Source organism: Taudactylus pleione, unplaced genomic scaffold (assembly GCF_031769625.1).
Source record: "Taudactylus pleione unplaced genomic scaffold, aTauple2 ptg000535l, whole genome shotgun sequence".
Classification (NCBI taxonomy): Eukaryota; Metazoa; Chordata; class Amphibia; order Anura; family Myobatrachidae; genus Taudactylus; species Taudactylus pleione.
Window position 1 is genome coordinate 452192 of NW_028284937.1, and position 15394 is coordinate 467585.

The following is a 15394-nucleotide window of genomic DNA, read 5'->3' on the forward strand; positions in this document are numbered from 1 at the left end:
AATTAATGGCGTGGGGTTCCCCCCATTTTATAATAAACCAGCACCATGCTGAACCAGCCAGGGGAATAAAGCCATAGTAGGGAGTCACATAGCGTGGGGTCCCCCTGCCTTCACATTAACCAGCCACAAACTGGTCAGCTGGACCTTCTAAGCTGCCCAACCATCTACTAAATTGTTACCCTTGGACGGCCATAATATGGATCCACAACACTAAACATGATGGATGTATCAGGGATATGAAGACATAGAACAGACCGCTATACCACTGGTTATCTACATCACTTTTATCTGTCAATTTCTACTCCAAACAGAATTTCAGGAATATGAAGTTGATGGACATAAGAAGAAAAAAAAACTCCATCTTTACTTCTAAAATATTCTTTCAATATTTATACATACATCTGTGAATGTGAAGGGTGACTGCAATATAAGGGTGTGTCAGGCTTAGAGGACCTTTAAAAAAATTAGAGTTATGGTAGAGTTACCTTGATAACTCCTTTTCTTCGAGGTCCATAGAGTCCACAGGGACACCATGGGGATGTGGTTGGAGAGATCCAGGCACCTCCTCCATATATACCCTGCCCCTAGCCACAGGCCTTCAGTTCTGTTAACAAGCCTCAAGGCAGGAGAAGTAAAGAGGAGAAGGAGAGCAATCGTACACCAGAAACACTCTTACACAAGATGAGGGAATCCTTGACCGAAAGAAAAAGTTACCCATGCAGCCACCCTGTGGACCTTGAAGAAAAAGGAGTTATCAAGGTAAGTCTACCATAACTCTAATTTTCTTCTTCAGTGTCCATCGAGATCCACAGGGAGATCATGGGGATGTCGTAAAGCAGTTCCCATAGGGTGGGGGGACGCTCCTGAGCAGAAAGGAGAACTTGTCGCCCAAAGGAAGCATCCTGAGAGGCAAAAGTATCAAAAGCATAGAAATTAAGAAAAGTGTGGACAGAATACCACATGGCTGCCTTACACAACTGTTCAGCAGAGGCACCACGACTAAACGCCCACGATGGCCCTACAGACCGAGTAGAATATGTTGTCACCGTGCTTGAGACAGGGAGATCAGCCTGTGCGTACGCCTGAGAGAGAGTCATACGTAACCATCTCACCAGAGTATGCTTGTTAGCTGGCCATCCTCATTTGTGAAAACCATATAATACAAAAAGAGCTTCTGATTTTCTGAGCTTCTGGAGTTTGTACGCTCCACATAAATACAGAGAGCATGAACTACATCCAGGGAGGCTTCACCTACAGAAATATCTGGAGCCTGAAAATCTGGTACCACAATTTCTTCGTTCACATGAAAACGCAACACTACCCTCCCTTGTACGAAGAACAGCTCTACCCTAGTGAAAAATCAAATATGGGAAGTGTCCTGAGAGCGCTGCCAAATCAGAGACACTGCGTGCAGATGAGATAGCGAGGAGAAAAAAAAAAAGTCTTTGCTGTCAACCATTTCAAGTCTACAGAGTCCAGGGGTTCAAATGGGGGAGCTTCTAGCCCCTTAAGAACCATAGACAAATCCCACGGTGCTACCGGTGGAACAAAAGGAGGCTGAACTCCATGAAAAAAAATTCTAATATCTGGTAATGAGGCAATCTTCCTCTGGAACCAGACTGACAGTGCAGAAACCTGCACTTTCAAAGTGGCCAGACAGAGACCAATGGTCTAAACTCACCTGGAGAAAAGGCAGTACCCTGGATATTCCACACACTTAGGATCATACTTTTCATGGGAACACCACTGATCAAAAGAATGCCAGACCCTGTAGTAGATGCGGGCAGAGGCAGCCTTTCGTGCCCCAAGAATCGTCTGAATTACAGAACCAGAAAAAGCTTTTGATCTTAAGGTGGAAGATTCAAGAGCCACGCCATCAAAAGCCAGAAGAGATAAATCCGGATGCCGACAGGGACCCTGCGTTAGCAGATCTTGCCATAATGGAAGAGGATACGGACCGTCTATAGAGAGATTCTGTATGTCGGTGAACCAATGACGTCTGGGCCAAGCCAAAGCCACCAGTATTACTTTTCTGCCTTCCTGCTTGAATTTCCTGAGAACCCTTGGGAGGAGGGAAATCGGAGGAAAGAGATACGCCAGCTTAAAGTCCCATATTACTGCCAGTGCGTCCACAAAGGATGATGATGGGTCTCTGGACCTGGACTCATACCTGGGGACCTTGTGGTTGTGACGTGATGCCACGAAGTCTATTTCTGGCAGAACCCACTTGTTTACCAGGAGCTGAAACACTCCAGGATGGAGAGACCACTCTCCTGTGTGTATATCTTGGCGACTTAGGAAGTCTGCTTCCCAATGGAGTATTCCCGGTATGAATATTGCAGAGATGGCAGGAAGAGGACATTCTGCCCAAATCAGAATCTTTGTCACTTCTTTCATGGCTGCATAACTTCTCGTGCCTCCGTGATGATTGAGGTAGGCCACTGTAGTCGCGTTGTCGGACTGGATCTGGACCGGCCTGCCCTGGAGCAGATCCTGTGCCCTAACAAGTGCTTTGTATACTACTCGCAGTTCCAGGATGTTTATGGGCAGATGACTTTCTTGATTTGTCCATCTTCCCTGAAAGGTGTGATGACCTGTCACTGCCCCCCATCCGCAAAGACTGGCGTCTGTGGTGAGAAGCACCCAATTTGGAATCCAGAATGGGCGCCCTCTGTTCATATGATCCTTTTACAGCCACCACCTCTGAGACTTTCAGGTGACACTGTTAGTTTCCACCTGGACAGAATAAATTTTTGCAGAGGCCTGAAATGGAACTGAGCATACCCCACCATGTCGAAGGTGGATACCATTGATCCCAGGACCTGCATCGCTAACAGAATTGATACCCTTCGCTTGTATAGCAGCTTGCATATTCACAATGATAGGGCCGCAATCTTGTTCTCTGGCTGAAACAGCCTTTGTGCCCGAGAATCCAGAAGAGCTGCCAGATGTACCATCTGCTGTGTTGGAGAAAGCGATGATTTCTTCCAATTGATGATCCAGCCGTGCTTTTGTGGGCAGTCTCTGGTCAGTTCAAGATGGTTTTGTGAAACAACTGCCGTCTGCTCCAATATCAGAATGTCGTCCAGATATGGTAATAGTCTGACTCCCCGACGCCTGAGATAGGCCGTCAAAACAGCCATTATTTTGGCATGTAACCGGGGGGGCGTAGATAGGCCACATGATACTGCCTGAAATTGGTAATGTTGCTGAAGGACAGCAAACCGTAAAAATTGTTGGTGGGATGGCATAATAGGAACATGCAGATATGCATCCTGAATGTCCAGGAAAACCATATAATCCCCAGGCTCCATTGCCAAAATAATTGACTGGAGAGTTTCTATACGAAGTTTGGGTACATAAGCTCCCCATGCCTCTTCCAAAAGCTGTGAGTTGTTCAGCTATAGGAAACTCTGTTTTGGCCACCTTCCGGTGGTGATTAAACACTGGAGCCTTCTTACTATGAGCCGGTTAACCATCCTGAATATCTAGGATTGATTTAACCGCCCTCACCAAAGAAGGAACATCCACTGTGGACGGATGGTCCTCCTCCCCCGAGCTAGGCCCTGGAGAGGAACCCTGCGCATCATCTGATTTCTCTGATAACGCATCTTTATCCATATGTTGAGCAGACTGATAAAAAGATAACTTGCGCTTAGGCGCCTTAGTAACTACCTGTTTGCTTTCAACATTAGATGGTGCCATACTCTGACTAGAATGGCCATAAACATCCTTCCAGGAAAGGAGGTGCAAACATGGCATGCTGTGGACACCCCATCCAAGGAGGCAGTGTGGGAGCAGCCATATGATCCACAAACTGCTTCATTACCTGGGACAAAGAGGAGACCCAAGATGGCTCTTGTTCAGGGACAGGTAAACTGGACTTGGTGAGGTGGCCTTTTATAAACAGACAACACACAAACCATCCTTTACAGCCTGAGGGGACAAACAAAGGCAATAAAGTCAATAGATGCAATGTTATGTGACAGCCTTCACAAAATCTTAATGAATGTGAAGTACTCAAGGAAAAACCTCCACCCAAAGGGATGGAGAGAAAAACAGTGATAGTTACAATTGACAGACAGAAATAAAAGTGTCAATACAGCAGCTAGCAAACCGTCACATACTATGCATATGTAATATAATTGCAATCGACTCTAAAATCAACTACACAAACACCAGGAATGGTAGGACATAGAGCACTATATATCTTAACCAAGGAAGAGCTATATATACACACAGGGAGACTGAGCCAAACCCTCCTGAGACTAACAGCTACAGCAGTGAACTGATAGTGGACCGTGAGCGTCTCATATACTTGTGGAGGGTAGGCGGAGCAACCCAGACGCGCAAAACCCTTTGTATCTGGGTCGGATCAACTGGGGGAGCGCCTACCTCCCTTAAGCTGCATCAACCAGCCGGGTACACTGGCCTTATGGCAGCAGATTTGCAGCTACTGCCGATGCCCAATGTCAGACTATAAGGCCTCGGCGGTCTAGTGAGGATGCGGACGCTCCCGGGCCCTAACTGAAGCGGTTTCCTGTGCGTCTCCGGAAGCAAGGACTGCCACGTGCGATTCCCTGTAAGCGAGGAATCGCCTTACCTGACATCTCCGCGAGTCCGGTTGCAGTCCGGTTCCCAGCATCGCTGCTAAAAAGCTCAGCCAAGACCCGCCGGAATCACCAGCCCTGTTACTGATGTTGCAGCCCGGCGGAGGTAGATGGAGTCGCAGTACATGCGTCTTAATTCAGACGCTTAGTACTGCCAACCCAAAAACATAGAAATAAAAATAAAACATAAGATAAAAGCTTAGGACTGCCAGAACAGTCCCCTGTTACAAAGGAGAGTCTTAATCTTGCCGCACAAAACGAACAACTGAAAGCCCTTTGGCTAGGGGCGGGGGTATATATGGAGGAGGACCCGAGGCATCCTGGGAGCTGAAAGCTTTAATTGTCTGATGCCTGAATCTCTCCAACCACATTATCCCCATGGTATCCCTGTGGATCCCTATGGACCTTGAAAAAGAAAGGGCTATGAGGGTTTGGTCATACAGAGAGACAGTATGGTGCTCTTAAAGCTCACCTGCAGCATAGTGTACTATGAGCATGATTCAGAGATGTACGCTAACTTGATGGTTAGCGCACATCTCCGATGGCGAGTTGTCTGCGCATGTGCAGAACGGGCCCTGCGATCTCGCCCCGCAGACCCTCCCAAGCTGCAGTATGTCAATCACTTGAAGAGCGAAACAGGGGAGGTTCCTGGGCAGCATTCCCAGAAATGGGGACATGTCGTCCCCGTTTCCCAGGTGGATGCAGATTTCCTGGCCTCACAAGTTACCAGGACCCCGACAGGCTGCGGTAAGCTTCAGCTACTGGTGGTTATTCCCGGCTGCGACTGCAGATGCAGCAAGGAGGTGCATGTTTCCTACAGACACCTCCTGCTGCATTTGAATTTTAGATGGATGGAATTGCACAGTCGCTTGCGTGCGTCTCGTGCAAATCAGGCCCTATGTAATCAGCGCTTCCACGGTGCCTTATTGTACTATCCGCTAATGCTTCCCATACTGTAGGCAACAGTGAAAAGGACGGAGAGCAAGTACATGCGACAATGTGCCTGCATGGGTCCACGTACTTATATTTTATGACTATCTGCAAGTTTGTTTATTGGGCTTCATAAACGCACGATAAACCCGTAAACTGAGCGCCCGTGTGTATAATCAGCTTACGTATCGTTCCTTCCTTTGCTTTCGTCACCATACCGTACAATGTGTAAAGATCAAGTTTATATTGTCCTCACCGGATCCCACCAATATGTCTGGGTTGCCCATGGTGACTGCGGCTGTGAAATCGTCTCCTCTGTATTCTGTATCCATCTGCCAGTTCACAAACTTGGACTGCTGAGTCTGCGGAGCAAAAGTGCAGGTTATAGAAAGTATATGGAAGGAGGTTGGGGTTCAAAGTAGTATCTTTTAACATGGGGGTTATTAGCCGCTTCCAGCCAAGACATGGAATGTTATGTAAAACCAATTATAAAGGACCGTTTAAGTTTCCATATTATATTCTAAAGGAGATGCCCTTGTCCTCCCACAAGAGTACCGTGGTTGGAAAACACCCTTTCTCCAGATACCAGGAAAGGATGACCAATTGTCACTTAGCTGCCAACAGTGTATGCTCCAAATGGTGGAGAAGGCAATGAAGCCCTATTGTCCTGACATCTGTGGTGGGGAAAGGAGGGCTGGTACACAGGGGGATTGTCTGTACAGTAACTATGGATGGGTACCTCCGATAATCAGACGCTTTATAAATTCCATATAAAATAATTATCTCCCGTGTTAACCAGGGTCCTCGGTCACAATGTTAAGGATCTTCAGTCTCGTGAGTACACAAGACAGAAGGGGTCTGTGAGTGCTTTGGAGAGGGATCAGGATAGAGGAGATCACTGATGGAGAGAGACTATCATGGGATGGCAACAGGGTAAATTAGAAAACATTGGCTAAATGAGCCAGGACAGGAGCATACAGTTACAAAAGTAACACTTCTATATCTTACCTGTAAAGCAATCTTTGTTCTGATATGTTTAGATAGTTGATGGATTATCTGTGCATTGAGGCTGCCGTTGTTATCCACATCTCCTACTAAAACTGGGAATGCCTGGGAAAACACAGGGGAAGTGTATGACAACAAACAGGGACTTTCTATCCCACAGAACTACTAAGCCACAGTCTGGTGCCTACACATAAGTCACGTGACAGACTTACCTGCACCAACATGCAACCATGAAGATCAAGGTCCCTGTTGAATATCACAAAGCTTGAAATGTACAGCCATGAATGAGACCTTCCACTATAAAATGACAACGTGCGAGCAAGGAAGCTTCACACTAGCAACATTATATCATGCTACATACTGAACGCACAGGCACAATATGTATGCCCAAGGGTCAAAAGCCTCAAATACTCAATAATGATCAACAATCAGGGGGATTTCCATGGGGTACTAAGATTTTCTCATTTACATAACAAATAAATCTTTCAATCTTTTCTTATAAAACTTCATAATGAAAACATAAGTACGCAGTCCTCTACACTGACTGGCAATCAGCAGCAGCTGACTGGACAAGCCCAGGGGCCATCCAATCATATATGCTGACAAGTAGTCAACACAGACTGTGTGCATTTTATCTCTGGAGAGAGAAGCTGACAAACCTCAGGGAATCTGAGCATTGGATTCCTCCTACGTCTTTATGTAACATTTGTTGAACAATAATACAATATAGGCGGGCATATGGCACATTTCTTCAAAATGCAAAATTAGATTTTAATGACGCACTAACACAAACAGTTTCATTTTCCTTACTGTCAGAACACTTCAAATGTATTAAATCAAGTTGGTCCCAGTTAAGAAGCAGCAGTACATATATATCACACACTTTTCAAACAGAAAAAAAAAAGCAACCACACAATTATACACAAGAGCTGCTGCAGAGAGACATTTGTTAATTTGCATGCCTTAAACTGCTTCAAATATCTAAGATCATCATTTTCATATGTTTGGAACATTCCTCTAATAGGATATAAAATATAACCCCTTCTAAGGTCACAGGGTGGGTCATGATAATAAAATCTCACCTCTGTTGGGCTTAGCTGCTTTGTTCCCACGTAGGTGGCTCCAAAATGGTAATTTGAGTCGCCGACAGTACTTAGTGCGACTGTGTGATTCACCTAGGACACAAAAATTAGGAAACAAAAAGGTTCAACAGTGGTAGGCCAATGATGATCCAAACCACAGCACTCACCTAGTGCCAAATCAATGACATTCTAATGCTGGGGACACAGTATACGAAGTATCGTATGATATATCATTCCGATGCGTATTGGAACTACATATAATACACATCCTATAGTGCTCTGCACAGATGGAGCGATACAATGAACAGCGCGGTGCGGTTACATGCAGCATGCAATGACACACTGCGCCGTCATATACCGGATATTGCAGTGTTTGTACGGCGTGCGTAATGTATTGTTACATTGCGTCGACGGCTGGATCGCACCATCATATGGTATGTACCTAGCTTTTTAGGATTCTGTTTAACTTTGATGTTGTAACATTGTATATAACATGTACGCCCATTGCTACAGTCCAACACAAAAAGGTCTCCCGATTACAAAGGTCTACACTTAAAGAAGTGTCGCTATGGACGGATATAAGCCATGGGCTAGAAAGATATTTTAGTTATTGTAGTAAAGCCTGCTGCTACAAACTGCTGGACTATACATCAACTAATATAAAAAGCTGCAGTTATTTGATAAAGATATAGTAAGTTAATAGCCCATTTGAAAAAGCCTAACATACATAATGAATGTGCCATACAAGTAATTCTGTGGAAAGAACTTATGGTGCATATGACCAAATGATGGTCGATGCGCGGGCACGGATGGTCGATATCGACCATTGCCCGTGCATGCTGGCCAACCTGGTCAATATCGACCAGGTTACTATAGGGAGCCGCGAGATGGCATGTTGCTGGATGTTCGATATCGAACACCCAGCACTTGCAGGACAATCAGACGATATCTGATCGTCCAGTGTGTACGGGCCATTAGTCCTATACCGAAAATTTGTTATGTTAGTTTGATAACTAGCAGCTCATTGGCATGTGATGTAAGTGGACATGACTGCAGTATTTCTTTAAAGTTATTACAAACACTAAGCAATAACTTTTACTTTTTATTCATGGTATTCACCGTTTGCCCGGCATAGTGTGCCCATTATTGGTTGGCACCAGGTTTTTCTCTTTGCATTTCTGCCCATAACAGAATCTGATCTTCTGATTGCAGCTAGGCAGCCTACAGACCCTATCCTACATTAGTGCTCCCGAAATCTGTGAGCTGGGAGGGAGATGGGCTTCGGAGGGAGGGAGTGGTGGCATTCTCTAATGAAAACCCCACTGCAATATTCAAGTACCTTTAGGCAGAGAAATGAGTGACAGCACTTTATAGACAGAAAACAGCATTGCTTGAATTAGCCCACAAAACAATAAGCTGCAGACTGCCAGTCACGAGAAGCTAAACCAAATGCTGGTCTTCATCTTTACTAGTGACCCGTCAGTCATATTATCATCCTTACCTGGAAATAGTTACTCAGCCCCTTATTTACAGTCAGTTTCACTCCTTCCATCTGAATGGGAAATAATTCTGTGAAAAGTGAAGAATGAAGCTGTTATTGTATTATCCAGGAGTCCAAGGAAATCAGACAGAACCAGCAAAGGGACAGGAAGGACAGAGGGCCTGATTCAGAGCCGGACACTATTTGCGGACAGTCGTTCTGAAAAAGGGGCCGGATATTTAAATTAAGCGCTCGCTCTTTGCGGTCTGTTGACGCCTCTATGTCTGAACGAGCGAACGAAACACGCGCTCGCTATTTTGAAAAAACGCCCCCTGGCTGCTCGCATCATACGTCATCTCCGCTATTTATTAGATTAATCGAGTACATCGAACGCCGTATGAACTGCTCGCTATTCTTGTGGTAGCATTTTCCTACCGCAATCATGCGAGCAGTTCAGACTAAAAGACAACCAAGTGACGTGGTCGATGACGCTGCTTTGTTAATTATGCACACCCTTAAAACGCCCGTTTTGACCGTTTGGCACGCCTGCGTTCGGATCTCCACTCCCCGTTTTCAAACACCTTCCCCTGTTACCACCCACAAACATCACTCATATTAGCAGGCATTCGCTATCTTGCGAGCACACTATTTCCAACCGCACTGACTGGTTGGCGCATGCGCATTACAACCCATACGCATGCGCAGATGTGCGAACATCGCTCGGAGCGAACGAGCGGCCGCTTACGAGCGGCTCTGAATCAGGCCCCGAGAGCATGGCCAGGTATCCATGATACAGAGACAATCACTGGGAGAGATGGAACCTATAGATAGAGACATAGGACCTCATTCAGACCCGGTCGCGAGCGCTGAGCCCTGGAGCGAGAGAGAAACTCTCTCGCTCCGGAGCTCACTACAAAAGGGCCAGCTGTCGATGTTGACCGACAGCTCGGCCCGTTTTGTAGGCGGGGCGGGGGGGGGGGGTGGCTACACAAACGGAGGCGTTCCCAAGTGAACGCCTGCCGTTTTGCGGGCGGCCGCACTGACATCAGCAGTGATGTCAGTGGGGAGCTTCCTGCTCGATCAGAACAGGAGGCGCCCTGGGGCTTGCGCTTGCCGAGACCCAACCTTAGGGTCTCGTCGCAAGCCCCGATTGTCTTGACCATCGCGACCATCACCCTGGTCGATCGCTAAGCTGTGGGCTACCACATGTAAACATCCTTACAGAATGTGCACCTAAAAAAAAAAGAAGCGGCTGCCCTCATTCAGAGAGAGCGATTGCTTCTTGCGACCGCCTCTGAATGAGGGGCATAATCCCTGGGAACAACAGGCAGACATTGCAGGCTGAGCAAGGCAATTACCTTTACATTTGCGGTGACACTCCTCAAATGTGCCGGGATTCGGTAACCCCTCTTTCTGAGGTTCTTTCTTGTCTGCAGCTGGACCCAGGCCAGACACGGGGGGCATTGTGAATCCGGGAGGGACAGTTACTAATCCAGGCCCAGGAGGGGTTCCTGCCAGAGGGGGCGCGGGAGAACTAGCGGCAAAAACGTTCCCCATTTTTACTATATAAAACAATCAAATGAGACATTTGAAATGTAATATTAAGTAAATCAGACACCAGCTCTCATTTATCTACTATTAACAATTCTTTCTAATGCTAATAATCTCTTTTAGAGTAATTATATAATAAAATTGTATGCATTTATTTTTTCTCTGCTGTGATGCTTAACTTCTAACATATGGTTTAATTTCAGTAATATGAAATTCACATACAATAATGAAAAAAAAACTTGCAGATTCATAGAACCCTTTACTGATAAAACATTCAGGATACATTCAATTTGAAAGGTGGATATGTGGTTAGACTTTAGCAAGAGTACCACACATTAGATTAGAAGTCATCTTTTTAAGGTTAGCAAATATGAATTGTCCTCATATATAGGGCCCTAATGACACTAAGGGGTATATTTACTAACGTGCAGGTTTTTACAAATGCAGTTGTTGCCCATAGCAACCAATCACATTCTAGCAATTATCTTCTAGAAGGTGCTAGATAAATGATAAATAGAATCTTATTGGTTGCTATGGGCAACATCTCCACTTCTAAAAAGTCACACTTTAGTAAATATACCCCTAGGTATTGGTGAAACTTTTAGCGATTTGACTACAGGTAATAACTACTGCATGTATTCGGTCAGATAGATACACACAAGGTAGCCACTACATGACCTTCCAGTTAATACCCACTACCCTGGAAGCAACAACAATGTGAAGGTAGACGGCGGCGGATCAAAATGGCCCCGATCACCAAGTAAAAGTGTCGTCGATGTTCCAAGATCCGTTGGAGGACCAGTGAAATTGTACATGTTAAATTTCACAGATTTGCTAATCATGATCATATTTTGATCGTGGTCTGCAAATCAGTGAAATCAAACATGTTGGATTTCCACTGACCCGGCATCTGTGAATCACAGCACCACGACAATCCATCGCTAGTGTATGGGGGCCATTAATTAGATGCTGCATGGGAACCACTAGATTGTTAAAGCAGTTGTGTTCAGGTTTTTCTTTTAACTATATAGTTTCTCATGTTTTTAGAGAAACAAATTATCAGCTAAAAGACTTGGCATTGATGGGCTACCACATGTAAACAACCTTACAGAATGTGCTCCTCTGCCAATAAACTCATTTTCAAAAACATAGCCTGGCTAAACCTTGTGTGTAAACAAAGGATAGATTGGTGATTTTGGAAATACTAACATGATTTGATATGACCAGTTAAGGCGCATACACACTGGATGATGTCTTCAGTGAGCGACATCAGCAGCGGCAGTCCCAGCATCGGCAAGTGCTAACACACTTGCTGATGCCGGCAACAACGAATGACGGCAGGGGGGGGGGGGGGGGCACAATTAACGATGTCCCCAGATTGAGCTGCATGTACAGACGACTGGGGATATTGTTACCGACCCGTGGGAGCTCGCATCGTTCAGCTCATACACACTGGACGATTTGAAGGATAGATCGTTCAACTATATCATTATCATTCAGAAAAATTGCCCAGTGTGTTCGGGCTCTTGGGCAGAAAGCATGGGGCACATTGCAGTGCAGTTACTCATCCCAACCACAGGACAACTGAATCCAGGCAATACGAATGAAGAGAACAGCAGCAGCAAGGCATACTTTCCTTAAAATCATAATAAAAGTTCTTTAGTAAGAGTTTTCATTGGTAGACTTTACATTTATTTTAGTGATAAAATCTTAAATCACGAATCACCAAAAGGAGGATATAACCCCTTTAGAGAGTGCTAAAGAGTTTATTTCTCATTATTAAATAGATCCTTAAATAAAAAAATACCATGTAGTTTCATGGAAACAACAGTCATTAAACAAATAATACACTACGCTGCAGGGAAGCAATGAGACATTAATGAACAAGCTTGTAATGAGAACAAAGAACAAGATCTGACCTACACTTTTAACGGTTAAAGCTTTTTAATACAATTTGATCCAACATCACAACTGCAATTTAGTCTGCGGCTTGCAGGATTTTGTCTATGGTTCTGCAAAAGTGTCATAAGGGGAGATTTAATTAGCTGCACACTACTATAATGTGGGTATGATAACATCGCTTGCTTTTGGTCATAACGTATAGAGGTACTAGGAAAAACAAGGGAGGTTTTATCTCCCGTAATTACCAGCAATGTGCACAGATGGAACCTGATGCTTAATTGGATCTCCCCCATAACATCTAGACTACAAATTGCAGTAAACGTAGAAAGTACTAAATACTTAAATCTGGAAAAAGTTAGTATAATGTATGGTCACAAACGACATAGACAAATATAATAGCATTTAAGCTCAGACCTTTGGGAAATCCGCATTTCAAAGACAGGATATTCTACTTCTAGGAAATACCAAGAGTATTTGCCCTTAAGTCAAGATAAGGGCAAACTATAGTAGAAAATCAGGGGAGTTGCCTAATCTCAGTATGTACAGGTTTATAACTATTATAGGCAAATAGTCTTAAGATGGGTACACACTGAGACGATGGCGCAATGTGTCATTTCCTGCCGAATCAGAACGACATATCGGAGGCATCGTTCAGTGTGTACGGCAAATATTCACACTCCCGCGGCCGCTTGCAACATTGTCCCGTCGGCCGTGCTGCACGTCCAACCGGATAATATTGCAAGCGGCCCTGCTGCAGGTTATGTCGTTCATTACCTCCTTCTGATGTGTACCCAGGATCCAATGTCAGCCTGACATAACCCCTGGGTACACATGGCTCAGTGTATACCCAGCTTTACTCAACCACTTCAATGGTCACTTGCTGCCACAGAAGCAAGGATATCATATGTATACATTCTGACAGCAAGAGCCCTTTATACACATCTCCAGTATGTATCTCTTATACCCAGGCTTACTTATTCCATTTGTGTGCCACTAATAAAGTCACTGGATACATTACAAACTTAATAGAAGCATGGGCCTCTATATGGGATTTCAATGCTATATGAACACCAGAGACAGATTATATGGGCGGAATTCAATTGTTTCTACCCCCCTTCGCGCCCGACGGAGCTATTCAATTGTTGCTCCTGTCGGGCGCGATCAGCTGCCAGCGCTCCATTTCACCTTGCAGCCCCAGTGGGGTGCCAGCTGAAATGTGCGAAAAGTGACCTGTTTGGGCGCCCAAACATCACTTTTCGCGGTCGCGCCCAGCACTTTGGTTTGGGGAAGCTGCTTTACGCAGCTAAACACGACCACTTTGGGCACGATCAGCGTGAAAAACGGCAGCAATTGAATAGCGGCCCACGGTCTCCTGTCACTTTAGACGGGAGATCCGGGCCACGTAAACAATTGAATTCTGCTCTATAAGTTCAATATATATTTTATTTAAACAATTGGCCAATCTCTCTCATGTACCTGTATAACAAGTGTCAAGATGATCATGTAAAAGCCCCCCCAAAAAATAGAAACTACCATAAACTATGCTCACAGAAACATACACATTTAAAAATACTATAAAAACAAAGTTGGGGCTTATTAGAAGTGCAGGATATAGTACAGAAAAGGGTCCCATTACCACAAGCGATAAACAACATTAATAGTCATAGGGAGCCATATAACAGCATTCATGCTGGAAGCCCCAGAAGGAGAACAGAGGTAATAGTGGAGTGCCATTATTCAATATATATATATATATATATATATATATATATATACACACACATATACATACACACACACCTGTATATACACACATATCTATATTTCCTATTGGAAGTGTGATATACTTTACTGTACACTAATGGAAACATCAGAACTGAAAGCTTGCATAGATATAATGCACACAGGTACATACATACCGGCCCTGGTGTATTATAGTCACAGCCTCCGTGTATTACATTTCTGGCCAATGGCCACAGTGTGAGCATCTTGTGGATTTATGGAGATAGTGTAGGGCCCCAACCTCACCACCTCCTCCCTCTGATCACCGACCCCCAGTCATCCCCATGACTCCCTACTCCCTGCCCCCTCCTCTGCAGCCTCCCATCTTCCATATCAGTCTCCTCCATGACCTGCATGTCCCCAGCATGCCCCATTCATACTCTGTGCACCAGCCCCCCAGACACACCTGCGGCCATCCGTCACACTTCACCCGGCTCCCCCAGTCAGGTGCCCACCAGGTACCCCTCCGCCGTGCCCGGGCTCACCTTGCCTCCTCTCTCCTGGGGTCTCCGGGATTTTTCACATACACTCACACGATACGTGCAACCAAACCCGCTAGTAGCCGGAATCCCGCCTCTTCCCGGTCGGCACCAGAAGAACATTAGAGGCCTTTTCTCCAGCCCGGCTTCTCATTGGCTCGTTGTTCCTGTCAATCAAACGTCCCGCAACGGTGCAACCTAGCTTGTTTCTAGACGCGCTCCGATTGGTCACTGGCCCGGCAGTTGCGTCCTGCTATTGGTTCGGGGCCGGCGCTGAGGTCGCGGGGCAAGGTCAGGTGAGCCGCCCCACAGTTCCACGCGCTTCCCAGCCTCCACCGCCATCTTTTGAGCCGATCGCCATGGCGACCGTGACGTTACTCGAGGTGTGGTGAATGGTGATGGCATATGGCACCGCCCCGTGACCGTACATCAATGGATATTATGTATTGCAGTAGGCACGTGGGTGCGCTGCTCTGACACTACAAGTCCCAGCATGCACTGCCAGCACGGGGAATGCTGTGATTTGTGCTTCCACTACTTGAGAGCGCACTGCATTATTACTATTATCATCAT

General features: G+C 45.5%; 1 protein-coding gene across 2 annotated transcripts in view; it reads right to left on the reverse strand.

The window, feature by feature from the left end:
- Positions 1 to 15066, reverse strand: part of TOMM40 (translocase of outer mitochondrial membrane 40) — a 32994-nt gene extending 17928 nt beyond the window's left edge. The window contains exons 1-6 of one of the 2 annotated variants that reach the window (XM_088450907.1): positions 14828 to 15066; positions 10466 to 10669; positions 9129 to 9196; positions 7628 to 7720; positions 6549 to 6650; positions 5797 to 5902 (exon numbers count right to left, since the gene is read on the reverse strand). In XM_088450907.1, coding sequence (XP_088307033.1) covers positions 5797 to 5902; positions 6549 to 6650; positions 7628 to 7720; positions 9129 to 9196; positions 10466 to 10664 — 568 coding nt within the window. In that variant the 5' untranslated portion in view covers positions 10665 to 10669; positions 14828 to 15066. Of the gene's footprint in view, positions 1 to 5796; positions 5903 to 6548; positions 6651 to 7627; positions 7721 to 9128; positions 9197 to 10465; positions 10670 to 14748 lie in introns of both variants that reach the window. The other variant, XM_088450906.1, reaches the window with a different exon arrangement.
- Positions 15067 to 15394: the final 328 nt, after the last annotated feature.